This window comes from Carassius carassius, chromosome 45, assembly GCF_963082965.1.
Source record: "Carassius carassius chromosome 45, fCarCar2.1, whole genome shotgun sequence".
NCBI lineage: Eukaryota > Metazoa > Chordata > Actinopteri > Cypriniformes > Cyprinidae > Carassius > Carassius carassius.
Window position 1 is genome coordinate 24,791,232 of NC_081799.1, and position 20,193 is coordinate 24,811,424.

At 33.5% G+C, this 20,193-nt stretch overlaps 1 protein-coding gene across 2 annotated transcripts in view; it reads right to left on the bottom strand.

Annotated features, from left to right (window-relative positions):
* LOC132127839 (contactin-associated protein-like 4) overlaps nucleotides 1-20,193 on the bottom strand; it is a 138,174-nt gene that overhangs the window by 16,669 nt on the left and 101,312 nt on the right. For both annotated transcript variants that reach the window (XM_059539994.1, XM_059539995.1), the window contains 8 exons: nucleotides 19,476-19,673; nucleotides 14,319-14,475; nucleotides 13,029-13,156; nucleotides 12,716-12,886; nucleotides 7,742-7,960; nucleotides 4,404-4,643; nucleotides 2,890-3,114; nucleotides 672-805 (listed from right to left, as the gene is read on the bottom strand). In XM_059539994.1, coding sequence (XP_059395977.1) covers nucleotides 672-805; nucleotides 2,890-3,114; nucleotides 4,404-4,643; nucleotides 7,742-7,960; nucleotides 12,716-12,886; nucleotides 13,029-13,156; nucleotides 14,319-14,475; nucleotides 19,476-19,673 — 1,472 coding nt within the window. The remainder of the gene's footprint in view (nucleotides 1-671; nucleotides 806-2,889; nucleotides 3,115-4,403; nucleotides 4,644-7,741; nucleotides 7,961-12,715; nucleotides 12,887-13,028; nucleotides 13,157-14,318; nucleotides 14,476-19,475; nucleotides 19,674-20,193) is intronic.

Here is a 20,193-nt window from a genome sequence, read left to right on the forward strand (position 1 = left end):
TAATGGATTTAACTAATGTTAACAAATGGTACCTTATTGTAAAGTGTTACAACTAAAACTATAATAACTATAATAAAAAAACAAATAATGGTCTGAACACATTTACATTTGCATCATTTAGCAGACGCTTTTTATCCCAAGTGACTTACAAACGAGGACAATGGAAGCAATCAAAATCACCAAAACAGCAATTATATACAAGTGCTATAACAAGCCTCAGTTAGCTTAACACAGTACACATAGCAAGGTTCTTTTTTTTTATATAATAAATAGAAAACCGATAGAATTGAAAAAGAATAGAGCAAGCTACTGTTAGAGGCCTTTTTTGCTTTTGTTAATTGTATAATAAATGAAAGAAAACAAACATAGAACACAAAAGATTAGTGAAGCTAGTGTTAGTGTTTTTTTTTATTAAAGAAAACAAGCAGTTAGTAAGTGAACATAGATGAGTGCAAGTCTAAAATGGGTAAGTTGATTTTAAAGAATAGAATTAGACTAGAATAATTGAGGCAAAAAGGCCTGAACACAGATGCTTCAGCCTGTAGTGTCTGTCCTTAAATGTTTTAAATTCTCCCTGCTGCCCGAGTCCAGTGTGTTCTTCCATGCACATCAACATCATGCCACAGTATGCTGTATGTTGTGAATATATCCCGCTCTGTTGATCACAGTACCTGAACACTGAGCGTCTCCAGCAGTCTCTGGACGCTGACGCGGTGCAGCTGCCCATTGGCCAGATTCCTGCTGCTGGCTCGGAAAACCTCCGCGTCTCTGTTGTGCTGCAGTTTGTACTTGACGTCCAAATGTCCTTCAGAACAAAGAGCATTGGATTTCTAAACAGGCTTTTATACCATAAAAAGTCACCGTTTACCCACAGTCAACAGGAACATCAACATGCGACAGAAGCCAATGTGTTTCACAACTACAAAGCTTCATCTTAAGAGGATTAAAACTTTATCCTCCATGAAACAAAACAAGATGCAGAAATCAATTAAAAAACTAATTTCTGCATGCATACTTATCACCTTCGGTGAACTTAATCATTCTTTACAAAGCTAAAACTACTTTTTAACACATTGTCAAGTAAAAAGAAGTGTATTTTGCATGTGGCAAACATAATATGATGCTAAGTAGCAGCTTGCATGTTTGTTTCTGCACTAATGGATCAGTTGGCTTATGCTTGCAATTCTTAGTTGAACTGTCCTGTTAATTAATGCATATGGACACTGAGAAATAAATAATTGCATGCAACAGGAACAGGAAGCTGTAATAACAAATTTAGAATGATTAATACTCTACAATAATAATAATAATTTATATATATTTATGTGTGTGTAAGTTCTGTAATTTGTTATACAGATTTGTGAGTTTTATTATTTTTGGTTCTCTTAAAAATATTTATATTTGGCTTTAGTTTATTGTTGTTTTTTAATTTTTATTTTCAGTCAGTCGGCGAAGTAATATCTCTAAGTTTAATTTAAGATTTTTCACTTTCTTGTTTTTCATATACTATATATGTTTTAGTTTATTTCAGCTCTATTTCAACAATTTTTTAAATAGTTTTAGATTTAGACTAAGAATACAAACTCTGGTTCCAGCCAGACATGATGCAATACGTTTCCAGAAACAATTATTATTTGCCTATATACAATAAAGCATAACATTGGGACAAATATGCAGATTTCCATTAAAAGGTTTTTATTGCATCATGAGTGTTTTTGCATGAATCTTTGAAAGAAATTTGCTTACAAGAGTCAACATGTCATGCTGTAAAGATGTTTTGCAAATATGTAATAGAAAGATGTCTTGTATTTTTACAGTCTTTAGTGGCTAAAATATCATTTTTAAACGGAGAAGAATGTTTTATTGCACCATGCTTGTTTAAGACTGCATTCATTAATCTAATTAATCTAATTTGTAAAAAGCATTAAAATAATCTTTTAATCAAACTACATTTGAAGGTTCTGCAAAAAAAAACAAAAAAAAAACAACAGAAATATTTTAGTATTATTTGTATACTTTAATAATATTTTTATCATTTTGACTGCGATTTAATTTTTGTATTTTAATTTTAATTTTAGTTTAATCTTTAGTAATTTTGCAGTGCAATTTTGTCATTTTTTTATTAGTTTTAGTTTTCATGTAAAATATAATTTTACATTAGAAAACATTTTATTGCATCACGTTTGGTCAGGACGCCGTGATTCGAATCAAAGGTCAAGTATCATTTTGCACGATTCATTAAAAATACTGTCCATTTCAAAAATAAATTTTGTCCAAAACAAATTTGCCAACATGCAATAGGTATTGTATTTTTACTGTCTTTGTATTATTTTGTGGCTAAAAATATTTCTTGCCTCACGTTTGATGAGAACAGTGATTCAGATCAAACTTCATGAGTCTTCATACACGATTCATTAAACGAACCGTCTCAAAAGAACCGGTTTTAATCATCCTACACTGTGTGCTTTGTATGTTTACTGCATTATTTCATGTCTCTCAGCCTGTTTCTCATCACATTTAATTCAGCAAACATGCAACTTGAATTGAATATAATTTCCCTTGCCGTGGCAAAATTACAAGGCAGGAAACCGTGAAAAGTCTCTGATGTCAGACTGGTGTTTTGGATGAAAGTCATGCAACTTTTTAAATTACGAGAGCTTCTGAGAATATGTAGCTCTGAGAATCGGCTTTGTGGCACGTGAGATCACAGACACATGTTTACACGAGCTCATGAATGCGTGGCAGTCTCACGAGGGAATATATCCTCTGCCATTTCTTTCTCGGCTTTCCCTGGCTCTTGCCAGATTTCAGACAGTATTTCAGAGATTCCCCAGACTCCAGCTAATCCACATGAATGTGCTTAGAGAGGAGGATCAGAGCGTTTCAGACCGTTTCTGTTGAGCAGGACGGCGAGGAACTCTCTGTAGTATGAGCTGATGTAAAGCAGCAGCGCCGGCGCTTGGCTCGTCCTGAAGCTCAGCGAGACGTTCTCTCCTCTCAGCGTTAAATCTGAGTAGATGGAGGACGACTGAGCGCTGACGTTCCTGTTCAGCTTGTACGGCTCTTTGAACGTGTACGTGACTGATGTTCCCGGTTTGAAGAAGGCAGAAACATCTGAAAGAGAGATTAAACGCAACGGGATTAGGGTAATGGATATGCATAACTATCTTAAATTGGTGTAAAATCATTGTGTGCTATTGACTTACAGGGAAATATGGACAAAAATACTCTCAAATGTATTTTTCTGATTCACTTTATATCAACATTTACTATTAATAGGGGAATAAATACATTTTACATGTTTGTTAGACCATAAAATAAAATAATGGCCCCATGAAATCCCTTAGATTTTTTTTTTAATACAACTGTGTTTAAATGATCATCCGAAAATGGTGCCTAATGAAGTGAATTCATAAAACTTTATAGAATGCAACACATTTTTTTTTTGCAAATTAAAAAAATGCTCACGAAATGCAAATACGGAGAACTATTAAAAGTAATTTTTGTAAAATAAAATAAAATGGAATAAAATGTGAGGAAAAATGTAAACTTAAGTGAAGATTAGAACCGCTGATTTGGAAACGAACTGAAGTTGAAGTGAAATTACTAAAAGAAATAAAAATAAAAGTAAATATATCAAATAAATAAAGTGATAAAATTACTAAAGCACATAAAATGGCAAATAAAAAGTCAAACAAAAATGAAAATATGAAAATAAGATAATTAAAAATATTAATAAATACTATAATGGTATATAAATAATGCTAAACACTTAAATATAATAAATATATATATATTTGTTTTTTGTAAAATATCAATGTGAATATTTGGGTTTCTGTATTTTACCTAAGCTTTTACCAAATGACATGCTCGTAAATGCTTCTGGAAATGTAGTTTATTTCATGTTTGTAGATAGATCAATCAATCAATTAATCAATCGATAGATAGATAGAAAGATAGATAGATAGACAAATGATTGATATTTATCTTAATTTTTTAAGGGCAAAAAACACAAAAACAAGACAACATTAACAAAAAGAACAAAACAATAGTGTAGTGTTTGCTAATCAGCTAAAGTTTTGGGACAAATAAATAAATAAAATCTAAATATTAAGTGAACTTAAAATTACAAACAAAAATGTGGAATGTTCCTTCTAAAACCAAATGAAACAAGTTTAAATAATTAAAAACATAAAAATTATTTATAAATTGTGTCAAGAGTAAAACATTTGAGTGAAGACTGTATTTTTCAAAGCGTTTATGGAATAAAATGGTGCTCATGAAGCGCATCTGTGGAGATGAAGCTATTATTGTCATTATCGATATTGTAAAAATGTATTTATTTAGTTTGAATCCTGGTATCAAGGCACTATTGTTAGGATGAAGCTCCTGAGCTTCAGTACCTTTATGACAGAAGGTGCCGGTGAAGGGCGAGAGGCTGCAGTCGCAGGTGAAGCCGCTGTGATCCTCCACACAGCTGCCCTGATTCTGACACAGTTCCCCGTAGCTGCTACAGTGTCCGGGACATCCCGGCGTCACTCCGGGCGTGATCTCCGCCCGCTCCTCCAGATCCAGAGTCTTCCCGTTCAGCTTCAGCGAGCGGATGCAGCCCAGGAAGCCCTTCTGTCTGGACGCCGTTCCTCCTGAGGACGCAAGCAGAGTTGATCTGAAAACAGACTCGGAGAAAAGATGCTTTAGATGGTAATTGCTTTGGGAAGAATGTTTTTTTTTTTGTATTCTGTCCCTGCAGATGACAAGCTATAAATACAGAAATAATGCGCTCTGCATATATTAGTGTTCAGCGGTTTAGTGCTAAATCGTTTGAGCAAACACCTCGCTGTGCCAGCTGTGACATATAATCATCTGTGAAATGTTCGAGCAAAAGTTAGAAATGCTTTTAAAACTGTTAAAGGTTTTGACATGCAAATGATGAAACGGTAGACAAATGCAAACATGTTACCAACCATTACAGGAACCGATGACTATTATTATTAATGACTATTTATTTTTCCAGATTTTTCACTTTGGACAGAAATCAGAGCAAATGGAAAGCTTTGTTTAAGTCTCCCTCTTAAGTATTCATATCAGCTCTTGATGTCTCAGATGATTAATAATCACTCTCAATACTGTAATAAAATAAAATAAAAAATAAATACACTTAAAATTCACTTACAATTTGTTATCAATTGTCATTAATATGTAAAAAATCCTTAATTATCCTAAAATATGCAACAAAAAATATATAAATAAATAAATACAACTATTAAATGAATTAAAAATAATATCAAAATGCAATAAATTAATTAATACATTAAAAATATATATATTTTAATGGTCCTAAAATAGGACAGAAATATATTAATTATATTATATATTAATAGATTAAAACAGAACAATGTTGTTATTGTTAATGTAACTAAAACTATGCATTTTTAAATAGATAAAAAACATGAAACAAAATGAAAAAAATAAAATATATATATATACAACAGTAATAATAAAATAATAAAAAATTTTAGTGGTCCTAAAATATGCAAAGCAAATATATAAATAATAAAAAAATAGAACAATGCTGTCTTTTTTAACTAAATAAAAATCTATTAAATTAATCAAAATAATATCAAAACAAACAATCATACAAACTTAATGGTAAACTAAAATATGCAAATAATAATAATAATTTAAATGAAATTTTTAAAGCCAATATATATATATATATATATATATACACATACATAAATATATATACATAACTTACAATAGAACAGTTAATTAAAACTAGAACTAGAACTATTAAAATATTAAAGTCATTAAAATAATATCAAAATGCAAATTAACTTAAAAAAATATATATATAAAAACAAGAATTCCACATTAGTTTTATAGCTCTGTACTGCATATGTGTGTTTATTTGTATTTTTTTCTAGAACTGCTGAAGAAACATCAGTGATGATTGTGATATATTAGGGGAAATAACTTTAGTCTCTGAAAGAGTGACCTGTGAGCCTCATTCATATCAAAAAGCTGATAACTTGATTAAACTGAGTTTTTTTCTAGAATATCTGCAACACTGCGAGCGTCTCCTGGAGTCGAATGACTGATCGGTTTTACCCAGAAGACCTCAGACCTGCATTATAAACGTGCTGAAATGGAGTTCTTCATAGCTAGATGAGCACCGAACAGTCAGATTGAACTATAATCACACTACTTTGCCAACGCTTACAGGAAAACTTCAATTCATTCGCCCTGAATTCCTGAAAATGAATTCCAAAAAACATTTTGCATTTTTTAAAGCTTTTTTAAAACATTATTTTCAAGAGTTTAACTTCCACATTTCCCATATTAGGAGTTATGATGCATCTGGATGTGATAATTATCATTATGTTTAATTATTCTTAACACTGTATTTGAAAAAATATATAATAAAGGCAATATAACAAAAAAGTGATGCATGAATAACTTAAAAATAACACGTTTAATTTTTATTTAAATAATAACAACATGCAAACACTTTATAGTTTTAAAATATGTAAAGACAAAATAATCTCTCTCTCTCTCTCTCTCTCTCTCTCTCTCTCTATATATACACACATACATAACAGTAGTTTTATTTTTAATTAAAAGTAAAACTAGTTTGGTAATTTAGATAATGCTAAAATAAAACAAATATTAGATGAAAAACAAATCTAAAAACAAAAGAAAATTATAATATTTTTTTAGAAGTTAATTGAGATAAGATAAAGGACCAACACTGCTAAAAATAATATTAAAATAAATATTAAAAACACAAACACTAATAACGCACAACACCATTTAAACTAAAAGTAAAACACAAACTGAAAAATAAAATTCTAAATACCGCTGTATATTATAATACTACATAAATACTAAAATAACACTGAGATTGAAACATAAAAGTATTAATTAGAAATACAAATATAAAATATTTCTAAGCATAAATTCCCCTTTAATCGTAATAAATGAATAAATAATATACTATTAAAATAACACTAAAATAGACATACAAATTTAAAATGTTTAAAAGCTGTTTTTTAAATATTCATAAATATTATAATAGTATATAAATAATACTACAATAAAACTGAATAAAATATATTAAAAAAATGAATATTTGAAAGCAAATTTTCCTTTTATATTTGTATTTAGTAAAATTATTTTTAAATTGTTTTATTTGTGTCAAATATTTTTAAGCAAAAAGTTCTATTTAATTATTTGATTTTTAAATTATATTTGTGAATTTATAAAATTGAGATTTCTACATCATCTGAAGCTGAATAAATAATCTTTCCATTGATTTATGGTTTATTAGGATCAGACAATATTTGTCTGAGATACAACTATTTGAAAATCTGGAATCTGAGGGAGCAAAAAAGATCTAAATATTGAGAAAATCACTTTTAAAGTTGTCCAAATGAATTCTTAGCAATGCATATTAATAATCAAAAAATGAGTTTTGATATATTTACAGTTTGATATATTCATGGAACATGATCTTTACTTAATATCCTAATGATTTCTAGCATAAAAGAAAAATCGATAATTTTGTCCCGTACAATGTATTGTTGTCTACTGCTACTAATATACCCCAGAGATGTCACACTGCTTTTGTGCACAGTTCTTCACACAAAAAGGACAAATAATGCCAATCCAAAGCATGATATCAGCGCTGAGACTTCTGAGGATCACCAGACATCGTTTATCTGTTAAATGTTCTTCATACCTACAAACAGCTGGCTGTTGAGCTGCAGATGCATGTGTCCGTCAGCAGGGGCTTTCTGAACGGCGCCGGGATGATGGTCCACGTACAGCGAGGCCTCCTTCACGTTCCTCTCGGCTCTCACCTGATGCCAGCGCTCGTCGTTCAGAGCCGACGGCGTCTCCACCTTCACCTCCAGAGGACCGTTCCCCACGTCGAACGAGAACAGCACTTGAGACGGGGCTGGAAACACAAACACGTTTGATGGATGTTCAGATGATATCTGGCTGATGTTCGGATCCAGCTAATAAGAAGCAACTGTTGAAGAGAAATGAGAAATCTGTTGTGAGGCAGATGATGTTTGATGGTTTTTAGAGAAACGCCAGGAGAACGTCTAAAACAACTTCTAATGATGATGAAATGAATGAGGAAACAGCTGCTCTAAACGAGAGAAGAGCATAGAGCTAATAACCCGCAGGAGAGAGAAATATCACGCCAGATCTCTTAAGATCTTCACTGCTTCTCAGGAGGAAGCAGATGTTTTTCTGCTGAGGAATATTCTCATCGAATCCTTCATCGAATGATTTTGAGCTACTTTCACATTCAATATACGTTCATTCAGAAGATCACACGCTTCTAGTTAGCAACTCGTGTCATCTTCAGAAACTGTAAAAATGTAGACACATAAAATTCAAACTGAAAACAAATATAAAAACGAATCCAATATATTCATAAGCACTCTAGGATATGCATAATTCTAAAATACAGCTGATATAAAAGTAAAACAATAGAAATATTAAATATACTAAATATTTGGGGAAAATAAATCTAAAAATCGAATAATTTAAATTTCTAAAAATTACAACTTCAACTGAAAATATAAAAAAAAGCTAATACAAAATATTCATGAATACTTGAATAGTATAAAAATAAGGGTAAAATAAAACTGCTATAAAAATAGACATAATAAAAATAGTAAGTTTGCAAACTAAATCTTACTAAAATGAAAAAAAATTAATAAAAAGTAAAACAATGTAATTATTTTAAAAACGTATTCAGAATATTAATAAATATATCAGAATACTGAATATATATAAAATTAAAACTGAAATAAAACCTAAAAATAGAAGAAAATTTCCTTTTTTAAATAAAGTTTTTTAAATATTTTTATGCAAAATATCCTACATATATATAACTTTTTTTTTTATTAATTAACTTTTTTCAGGATGTTTTTTATTACAATAAAGCGTCGAGTAACACAGTGAATTAAATGCGAAATCTTGAAGTTGTAAAGCTGAAGTTTATCTTGGCAAATTTGTTAAAAATTAAACTCATGTAAATTTCAGTTCATTTAAATTCTCTTTCTATGCATTTAATTTCACATGTCAATTCTGTATCCTGTTTGCAACCTCAATTCAAACTCAGGAACTGGAATTTAAAACATTCTCAATCCACATCCGAGTATTTTCCTCGTTTGGATATAAAATCTGAAATCTTTTTTTTTTAGCTGCCTGAAGGAAGTGGAGTCACGGTGATTTGGATCGATGTGATGGTGAGTAAATCGTTGTCGCTCACCGAACTCTTCCAGCTCAGGTTTATTCTCATCCGTGGCTTTGAGAGGAACTTCCTGTGAGTTCATGTCCTACATGAACAGCCTCGCCAGGGGCCGACTCCGTCAGAATATAATGAGAGGTTAATTGAGCTCTTCCAGCCGGAGGATTTGTCATTATAAAGGAACAAGCGCTCGGGCGCTGTAAGGTCTTCACAGACTCTATTCTCATCCATCACATGAGGCCATTACTCCAGGAATTGAACAGCTCTTTCATGCAGTTAAACACTCGTGCAGCAGAGGGGTATAATAAAACTCACACACCCACAGGATGAGGGCTGTTATAGGGTTCGGATGAACTGCGGCTGACGGGAGACAGATAGAGCTCATCTAACAGCAGCTGAAACAGATTTGACTTTTTTTGGAGGACCTGAAAGTGGTTTTGGTGCATGTTTGGGTTTTGGGTGATTTTTAGCGTTTTGTTACGCAGTTGCATTGGCTTCTGTGATCTTCTGCTCTCTGAAAATGACTTGGTTCCTCCTCCTTTGTGATTTTTTAAAACAAATTAAAACATAAAAAACTAATTAAACACCTTTCTATGTCTGTATTAACATTTCTATGATGTATATTACATGCATAGTATATGTAATATTCAGGGGCGTCATGCATTCATGATTTTTGAGGGGGCACATTGGGGGGGGTTCGGGAGTATAAGTCATTCTGCGAAAGCACTGTATAACTGATATAGGCTTATTTTTTTATTTTTTATTTTCCTTTTTATTCAAAACAATTCCAAACATGCTTAATATATCAGGAAATATCTCGTTTCTCAAATATGTGTAGGTAAACGCGCTTTGCACCTTTATAGATTGCTATTTAATCAATATATGGAAATGTAGTGTAATCTATTAACTACACATAAAAACCTGACTTTTTACTTAAGTGCCATATCATGCCATAAAATATTTTTAATACGACTGAATTTGCATTTAATGTAAATTTTTATAACAATATTGTAAGATACTTATTTTAACACTTTCATTTTACAGAGAGTAAAGAACATTGACATTATCAAAAAACATTTTCATTCAGTCTAGCCAGAGTTCAGGCACTCTCAAAAACTCCCATTAAAATCACTGAAGCACTTTACATTATGAAACGAATATCTTACTTACATTCGTACGCACATCTGCACTTTTTGTTGTTTCTGATGAGAGAATTCGCTAAATAATTCAGTCAGCAAGCAAGTGAACAAAACACTGCGTTTCAGTGATGACTCTTCTGGACGTCTCTCATTGGCCATTGCATCCATAAGCGCAACAGAATAGTTTCTGATTGGTTATCATGAAGCGTTGTATGAACGCGTCTGTCTCTGGCTCAGCGCCAGCCAGCGAACGCAGATTTGAATTTAGCAGCTGATGCTGTGCACTGAACGATCTAATTACACCGCTGTGATTGTATCAAATATATAAAAAATATTATTCTGCAATTTTTTTTTTTCGTTTGGAAGCTGCATTTAAAATCCACTTGACTCAGAAATCTGAGGGGGCACGTGCCCCCTCACTTTGAATGGGCACGATGCCTCTGGTAATATTTATAATTTAAATATATTTACTACAGTAAATCAAAACTTTTTGAACAGGAAGATTTTTTATGGTTTTTAAAGAATACTTTTTTGTTTACTAAGACAAAAACAGTAAAATTTTGAATTATTTTTACTATTTAAAACAACTGTTTTCTATTTGAATATATTTTAAATTTTAATTTATTCTTATGATCAAAGCTGTATTTTCAGCATCATTCCTCCAGTATTCAGTGTCATGTGATTTTTCAGAAATCATGAAAATATGTTGATTTGCTGCTCAAGAAACATTTATTATTATTGTTATTATCAATATTTAAAAGAGTATTTTTTTCAGGATACTTTGATGAATAGAAGGATCCAAAGATCAGCATTTATCGGAAATAAAAAGCTTTGGTAACATTACACACTGTTTCATTCAAAAGCTTGGAGTCAGTACAATTTTTCTTTCTTTTTTTTTTGAGGGGGGAGGGGAAGGAACTACAGAAATTAATACTTTTATTTAGCAAGGATGCTTTAAATTGATGAAAGTGATGATTAGGACATTTATAATGTTACAAAAGATTTCTATTTCAGATAAATGCTGCTCTTCTGAACTTTCTATTAACCAAAGAAACCTGGAAAAATATATATACTCAGCTGTTTTCAACATAATAATAATAAATATTTTTTTAAAGCAGCAAATCATGTGACTGGGGTAATGATGCAACACATGTAGCTTTGAAATCACCAGAATAAATTACATTTTAAAATATATTCATATAGAAATATAGTTTTTTTCTGGTTTTGCTGTACTTTGGATTATATACTGTAAATGCAGGCTTTGGTGAGCAGAAGAGACTTCTTGCTGATGCTTGATTTAGCAAACACTGAAAATAAAATGGCCAAAGGTCTTAAACTGATCATGTAAAAGAGGGTTTCACTGTAAACCAGCCGAGCACATCTCTACATATTGGTTCAAGAGCTATTCTGTGGTAATTTCCCTGGAGAAAACCATTTAGTGATGTCTATATTTTCAGCAGACAGCTTCTCTGGATTATTTTCTCAACAAACGCCCAGCAATGTTGACATATTCAACTTATGTAATCCCATGCAAACATGAGAACACACACACAGTTCATCAATTCAATGCTCAACTTAATCACTTCATTATCCAAATGATCCAAAGCGACTTACATTGCATTCAGGCTATTAAGTTTTTTTCCCAGTATGTGTGTTCCATGGGAATCGAACCCACAACCTTCTTGTGCTGTTGACGCAATGCTCTACCACTGAGCCACAGGAACACTAACCACATGAACATGCATAAATCATATTTCAAATATCAAATGTCCTTAGGCATAAAAATCTACGACAGCTTCTGCTTTAAACTAAAGGGAGCCCTTTTACAATATTTAATCTTATATTCAATTACTATTTTTTAACACTAAAATTATGTCAAAATGAAGTTCTTAGCAATGCATATTACTAATCAAAAATTAAGTTTTGATATATTAACGGTAGGAAAATATTTACAAAATATCTTCATGGAACATGATCTTTACTATCCTAATGATTTTTGGCATTAAAGAAAAATCTATGATTTTGACTATTGCTACAAATACACCCAAGAGACTTAAGACTGCTCCAGTATATATATATATATATATATATATATATATATATATATATATATATATACTCCCATATAGATTAATAAGAATGAACTTTTCTTTCAAGTCTTTAGGTGTACTTAATTACTATTTGAAAACCGAAAATTCTGAATGGTCTTTCCAAAAACGGTTCCTTTTTATTTTGTGATGAAACATCTTGGCAGGTTTTTTGTGAGATTCAGAGGAATAAACCTGAAGGTTGAACACACACTTACAGCTCAGTTCGATCCGGATAAAGTCTTTGATCCCCAGGTTCTCCAGAAACACTCCGGATGAACAGCTGGTCTTAAACAGGAAGGAGATATCTGCACTCAGCTCCCCGTGGAACGTGGGAAAGTGCAGGTATGACGTCTCCTTGTTGAAGTAGGCAGCGTTCCAGAAGTTATCTGGAGAAGCAGTGTTTATATAGTTGGCCTGTGGTTTTCATTAAGCACATGAAATGCCAATCCATCCAGAGCTGATGTAGCTGTGCTGTGTCTGACAGAGAGACAGAATGAGCGCTCAGAGTGTGATTAGTGCAGTACTTACTGTCACCGTAACACTGCAGGGGTCCCACTCTGTAGGCCGCTTCTGAACCAGATCTGTTGATGTCACCCACAGCCAGCGCTCGCACCGGCAAATGCTCTTTATGGGACAGCAGCCCGGAGTCATTCGACCTGTCAAAGAAATCAAAACAGTATGACTCAACACATGAGAACAACACGACTGCACTTCAAGGGTTAATCTCATTAATACAGTCAAGAACATGACCAGATCAAATTTCACCCGTAAATCAAAATATAATGACATTTTTACATTTGCAATTACTTTTCCCAATTCCCTTTATGCAAAATAAAGCTTCATTAAAAACAAACACAAAAAACTGTTTTTATTGCCATTTATTGTTTTTATTTTTTAATTTATTTTAATAAAATCAATAAACTATAAAAAAACATGAAATCTATAATACAAACATAATTCAATATGTTTTGGATCTGTTGATTGCTTATTTATTTATTTAATTATTTATTTCATTGCAAGAACATTTTCCAATTCCTAAAGTGATACTGTAAAACCTAATTTATTTATTGCATCAGTATGGAATTTGTTTTTTAAAATTATATAAATATCAATTAATTTGAATAAAATCAATAAACTATTTTAATTTATGTTTAAAATGTGTTTGGACAGTCATGCTTTATTTTTCTTCACATTTTCCATTTCTCACATAAAATAAAAAATAAGTTAAAAATAGAAGTAAAAACTTAATTCGTTTTAATTGCATTATGCTATGCCACAAATAAAAAGGTGGTATTTGTGGTTTGATTTTAATAAAATCAATCAATCAAATATTTTAATAAATAATCCAAGCATCTGGACAGAAGTTCTGGGTCAAATATAAAATATTTAATACATAACCATATTGCAATATTTTGGGTATTCAGTATGTTTTTTAATGTTTGTGTATTTTTGTTAAATGACTTAAGAGAGTGACCAGTTCAACTAAACAGGCGTTGTTGAATTTGGATTTAAAAATGAATCGTCAAATCAGAGATTTGAATCAATTCCCTGAATCAGATTGATTCACTTGATTAAGCTGATTCTGAGAAATGAATCAAATTTCCAAGCCTTATTCTGTTTCTTGCATCTGAAGTTTAAATGAGACTAATTCATACTGTTTGAAAGACGAAAACATCTCAGTGTCTGCAGCTGCCATGAAAATAATGCTACAATGTACAAAAACATCTCAACGTTCCTGAAAGTAGGCTTCGTTTTCTTTAAACAAACGTGGTTTGGGGTTGTAATGTGAGCTGGATCAGTCATGTGAGTGTGTCGTACCACTCTTTGCTGTCGGCGTCACAGTTGCAGAAGTGTTCGGGATGCACACAGTTCTCCTGCAGGCCACAGGCGCACTGCTGACTGCCCGGCACCGCACCGCCCCAATACATGTGTGCCTCGCTCGACCGACCCACCCACCAGCTGAACGGAGCGCCGTCTGCAACACCACACACACACACACACACACACACACACACACACACACACACACACACACACACACACACACACACACACACACACACACACACACACACACACACACACACACAGAGATGATGGAAAACAAACAATTGATCAGAGCTTGTGCTTTCATAACTAACATGACTGAGATGATGTGTAAGATCAGGTCTTTTTCTCATGAGAACTATTTAAGAAGCAGAAAGTGACATGTTTCTACTTAAGTTCTGGAAAATAAATTAAAATGGACACAAACATGTCAATAGTTCACCTTATTTGAGGCCAAATTTGATGATCTCTGTTTTTTTTGCACACTTCGGAGTCTTGGCAAATGTGATTATAATTTGAGAGATTGTGGGATGATGTGTGATTACTACGGCCTTTTTCTTGTGAGAAGCATCTGTGAAGCTGTAAATGACATGTTTCTACTGAGATTGATCAAAATAATTAAGAACAGACTCAATAGTTCAGGGCCCGGTTCCCCGATAACGCTCACTCTTAGCGTGCTAAGAAGACTCGAAAGATATATCTTACCACAGTTGTTTATGTTCCTAAGTGTGTTCCCCGAAGTGTCCCTTAGGAAGCTTCTTAACACCCTGCCTCTTACATCCGATGTTACAAAGGCGCTGTCCCAAGTAATGGTGCTGAATTAGTTGGCATCGATTGCTCATGAATCGATTTTCCACTTTACGCGAAGGTGCATTACAGCGTTAAGAAAGACAACACGTTCTATGCAAATGAAACATTCCTCAAATTATTCCAGTAACATTTATTTTAACAGTTTAAGTTATCAGTAAAATATAGACTATAAATTATCAAATGGTCAGTAATAGGTCACACGATATGTTGTGGCGGTTAGACGAACCGGGTATCCCTCGCTAATCATCCACACTCCTTATCCCGTTGTGCCACTTGTGTTGCTTCTTCGACCTCTAAAAATTATGTAATACACTTTTATATTAATGGTAAGGTACTTTACAATCAGAATTGATTGGCAAGCAGCTGCAGTTACTTCTGTTGAATGCGGTATTGATTACCATTGGTTAATGTTTTCAATAAAAAGCAACCTATCTACAATGAACAGAGAGAGAGAGAGAGAGAGAGAGTGAGATACAGAATATGCTGGGGAAGCAACGTAAAAAAGGGCACCAAGACTCTCGTCAGAGGAACTTGAAGTTTTGCTGGACCTTGCCACCAGGTCGGAAATCACACTCCTATGGTCCACTATAACCTGCACGTTTATGGCCGCGTATCGCTTTCGCGAATCCCTGATGGATTGGCGATAGGGATGAGTGTGCCATCCACCAGGCCCAAGACTCTGGGGATGCCAGCAATGGCATGACAGCCCTGCTGCACCTCCTTGAACTCCTGACGTGTTGCCGAATAAAAAATTGACATGGACTAAACGGCTCCGTCTTTGATTCAATACAAGGACACGTTGGATCGCTGCCATAGTTGGTCACTTACTACAGGACACAACCATGCTTACCCTTTTATAGATCTTAGCCATTTAGAGCCAAATTGTTTGCCAGATTTTAATTATCAAAAGTGATTGCCAATTTAAATGCTTTAATGACATTACAAAATAGCCTAGGCTAATTATCACCATATTAGTTCTGATACCACATCAAGTCAACTTCATAAATAGGCCTGTATCCATTGCGAACATATTTTATTATTAATCTTAAAATGTCCATAGCATAAAATCATTGTTGAGCCACAACATTGTCAACATACCATAGTTTGACTTGTACTGCGCTGCGCTGATTTCTAAAGACTGCTGCACAGTGGCGGTGAACAACGCTAAGAGAGAGCTTACGAATGGTCCAGACCAACCTTACGAAAGTGTGACTTACAGAAGATATACTTAGCGTACGAACGTGTCGGGAATCGTGCCATAACATTAAGAGCAGTGTTGGGGAGTAACTAGTTACATGTAACGGCGTTACGTAATTTAATTACAAAATAAATGTAACAGTAATCAATTACAGTTACTAAGAAAAAATGAGTAATTAAATTACAGTTACTTATGAAAATTGTAACGATTACAAAGAGGATTACATTTGAATATTTACACACATCCACATACAGCTTATACTTTCCCAAATTGCACTAAGACATGGCCCATAATCTCCGAGACGCGGAAAACACATTTGTAGAATCGAGTCATAAAAATGGAATTCAGCCTATAACGCGGACGCAATATGCCACATTTTGGACGAATAAATCAAAAGTAGGTCAGTACACTTGAATCAAAACCCGATATGGACTGATGTCTGTCAATATTAAGCCGCAAAAAGACTGAATATGAATCCTGCACGTTCTGCGTGTCTGTGGAAATCAGGCGCTGACTGGACATCGGGAGAACCGGGACTATTCCCGGTGGCCTGGCAGACGATTTGGCCTTCTACTTTAATATTGTTATTGTATAATTGCTGGCCGAATATACTAAAGCGATTATTTCCGAATCCGCCATTCGATAATTAAATTTCTAATAAATCGTGAATCGGTTAGTCGTGACTGGCAATGGTTGGGCTCGCGCCTCGCGCGCTCTCCGCGCCTCCGCCGAACGGTTTGGATCAGACTCCGAGTAATCAATGCGAGAGAGAGACCGGAGTGAACTGTGTAAGCGCAAAGCTGGAGCAGAGAAGCGACACTTCTGTTCAGGGTTTCAGGTGCAGGTCAGTTTCATCTGTAAATATGCTAATGTAGTTTTGTCTTTGTTTACTTAGTCAAGCAGCAGCAGCACATTTCTCGCAATCACTCAAAATACTGTATAAACGACGTCAATATTATCTTTTGTAATGTTACAGTAGTAAGTTAGCAGACAAATCATCATATTTTATCATAGGTTTAGGGGGAGCTAGTGGATACAAAAACACAACCCTGAGGAAAATTAATGTAGCCTATGGTATGGCACTAACCGTGGTTTAATTATGGAATTTGTAGTAAAAATAAATACAAGTGGTAATTAATTTGCCAAAAAAAAAAACAATCTGCACTTACAAAACATGGTAAAAGTCAAATAAAAATCTTCAGTATTAAAGTCATGAGAGAGATGGATGGATAATGGAAGTGAAGGTGCAGTTCAGGAGAGAACTCTTGATTATGTTGCAAGTCCCCCAACCTAAGGATTCAAATCTTTTTGATGTCAGGTCCAAAAAAAAAATAGGGTTGTCCATGTTTCAGAATGGGTTGTGGGTGTATGAGTGTGAGATTTCCCAGCCTATTTTTTTCCCAGTCCGCCCCTCATGGAAATTAATCTCTAGAACAGTCACTTCATGAGCATTTTTTACTTATTTTGAGAAACTATCATCATATCATATACAAAGAGACAGCAGTGTTTCAAAAAGACACCAATGTTTCAGGAGTTTAGTACACAAAATAGGACACATGCTTATTAGATAACCGTATTTGAGTTGATGTATATGCTTTTATTTTTTTATTAACTATTTTTCCCCAAACCATTGTTAGATGCAGGTAGGTGCCTGTAGTTATGCAAAGATTTGGTTTCAAAAACAGTATCTATAAACTATTTCTTTTGATTTTAAATCTGCTTTGAACTTCAGATCAATCTCTAAGTAAAAGGCAGTACTAAAGTCTGATTGTGTGGTGGATGTGTTCAAATGTGATCATCTTAATTCAGGTGATGAAGGATGGTGAAAGTCTGACAGTATTGAGCACTACTTTAAGGTTAAACCTGCATGGTGTAAAATGGTTGAAGATGATTAACAGTTGCAAATTAACATTCATTAGAAATTTATAAAAGTAATCAAAATGTACTCAAAAGTAATTAGTTACATTACTTTATTAAAGTAATTAAAAAAGTTACACTACTATTACATTTTAAATAGGGTAACTTGTAATCTGTAACCTATTACATTTCCAAAGTAACCTTCCCAACACTGATTAAGAGAGAAGTTAAGGTTTTGAGGAACCGGGCCCTGATCATTTGACCCTGAATTTAATGAGAAATATTTGAGTTTATACTGAGATATCGGAGTTCTGGTTACACACTTTGGGATCTGGTCACATTTTGAGACTTTTATAGATTACTGGGTTCTTTTTCTCATGAGGAACATCTGAGAAGCTGGAAATTATGTTTCTACAGACGCAAAATAACTTTTTGTTGCCGACTTTGGGATCATTTTGAGACAGTGTATGAGATTGCTCTGATCTTCTCATGAGAAACAGGATGTTTCTACAGTTCCTTTAAAAGAAATAAAGATAGACACAAAAGAGTCAATATTTCATATCAACTCATCCTGAATTTAATGAGAAAATTTTGAGCTTATAAAGAGATATTTTTATAATCTTTGAGACATTTTGAGATGACATGAGATTACTGAGGACTTTTTCCTCATACACACCTGAAACACCCGAGAAGCAGAACATGTCTATTTATTCAGCTTTTAATCTCATTGCTGTCTAAGAGGAAGCATTAAGATGTTAAAGAGATCTCGTGAGTGATTTTCCATCAGTCTCGCATGCATCTGTCCAGGTTTAATCGTTCTTTTCATTGCTATTCATCTGGCATTTCCAACATTTTTTATTTATTCCTAACACTGTGTTCTCCTCGTCTAATCAAGAATGCCAGCAATGTGACAACTAATGGACGTAATTTCCATGTGAGCGGATGTTTCGTGTTTATTGGAGAGACTACGAGAACCGTTATCAGCCGCCCCGACCTGTGATTGACACCGCCCATGACAAACCCAAACAAACAAACAAACAAACACGATAAAAGCTCTTTAAAGGTACAAATACACTTGAATAATCCACCCTAAAGGTGACTTTCAATTAATTTAATGCAGGAAAAATAGTAGGGAAATAACTGAGCTGTCCGTAACCAAGAGCATAACAATCAATTTGAGTCGTTTGCGTAAGCGCCATGCGTCTGCGGATGGAGCGAGATTTTAATAAGCCTGACCTTTCATAGGGAGGGGGCGATCAATATTCCTAATAAAAAGGGCTTACCTGGTGTGTTCAAGAGCCGTGACTTTTTGCAGTGGTAGGAGAGCTCCTGCTCGCAGTACTCCGCCTGGGTAATTATCGCCTGGATCTGCTCCACGTCGGCAGAATAGTTAAAGTGGGCTAAATGCTGATCTATCCCAGAGGACGCTTTTAATTTGGTGAGCTCCGTGTTATTATGTAGGATCACCATCCATGCTTTATCTGCAGGGAAAAGAGGGATTTGAACGAAGAAAAGGCTAAAATGACACACTATGTTTTAGCTCAGAGCTATGTCATTTGTCCTTCAAAAAGTTATAGTACATTCATAAAAAAAAAAAAACAACAAAAAAAAAAACACTAAGCATGTGATATAGTAAACAATCATAAAAATAAAGGTTCACGTGTTCAAGGAATAGTTAAGAAGAACCATTTTCGGCTGAATTTGGTTCTTGAGTTGCTTTAGAGATTATTGTGGTTCTGCTTTTAAAATACTGAAATAATGAAATTACATTTTCAATCCATTTGACTGATGTAGTGTGAAATGTGAAACTGCTGGTACCATTAACTGAAGTTATTGTTATTATACATTTTTTATATAAAAATGTCATTTATTGGGGAAAAAAGGTAAATAAATGAATATACATTTTTTATAAAAATTTACTAAATAAAAAATTCAAATGTTGCCTTGGCTAGTAACTAAAATGACTAAAACAAACTGAAATACAAACAAAAAAAATCAATA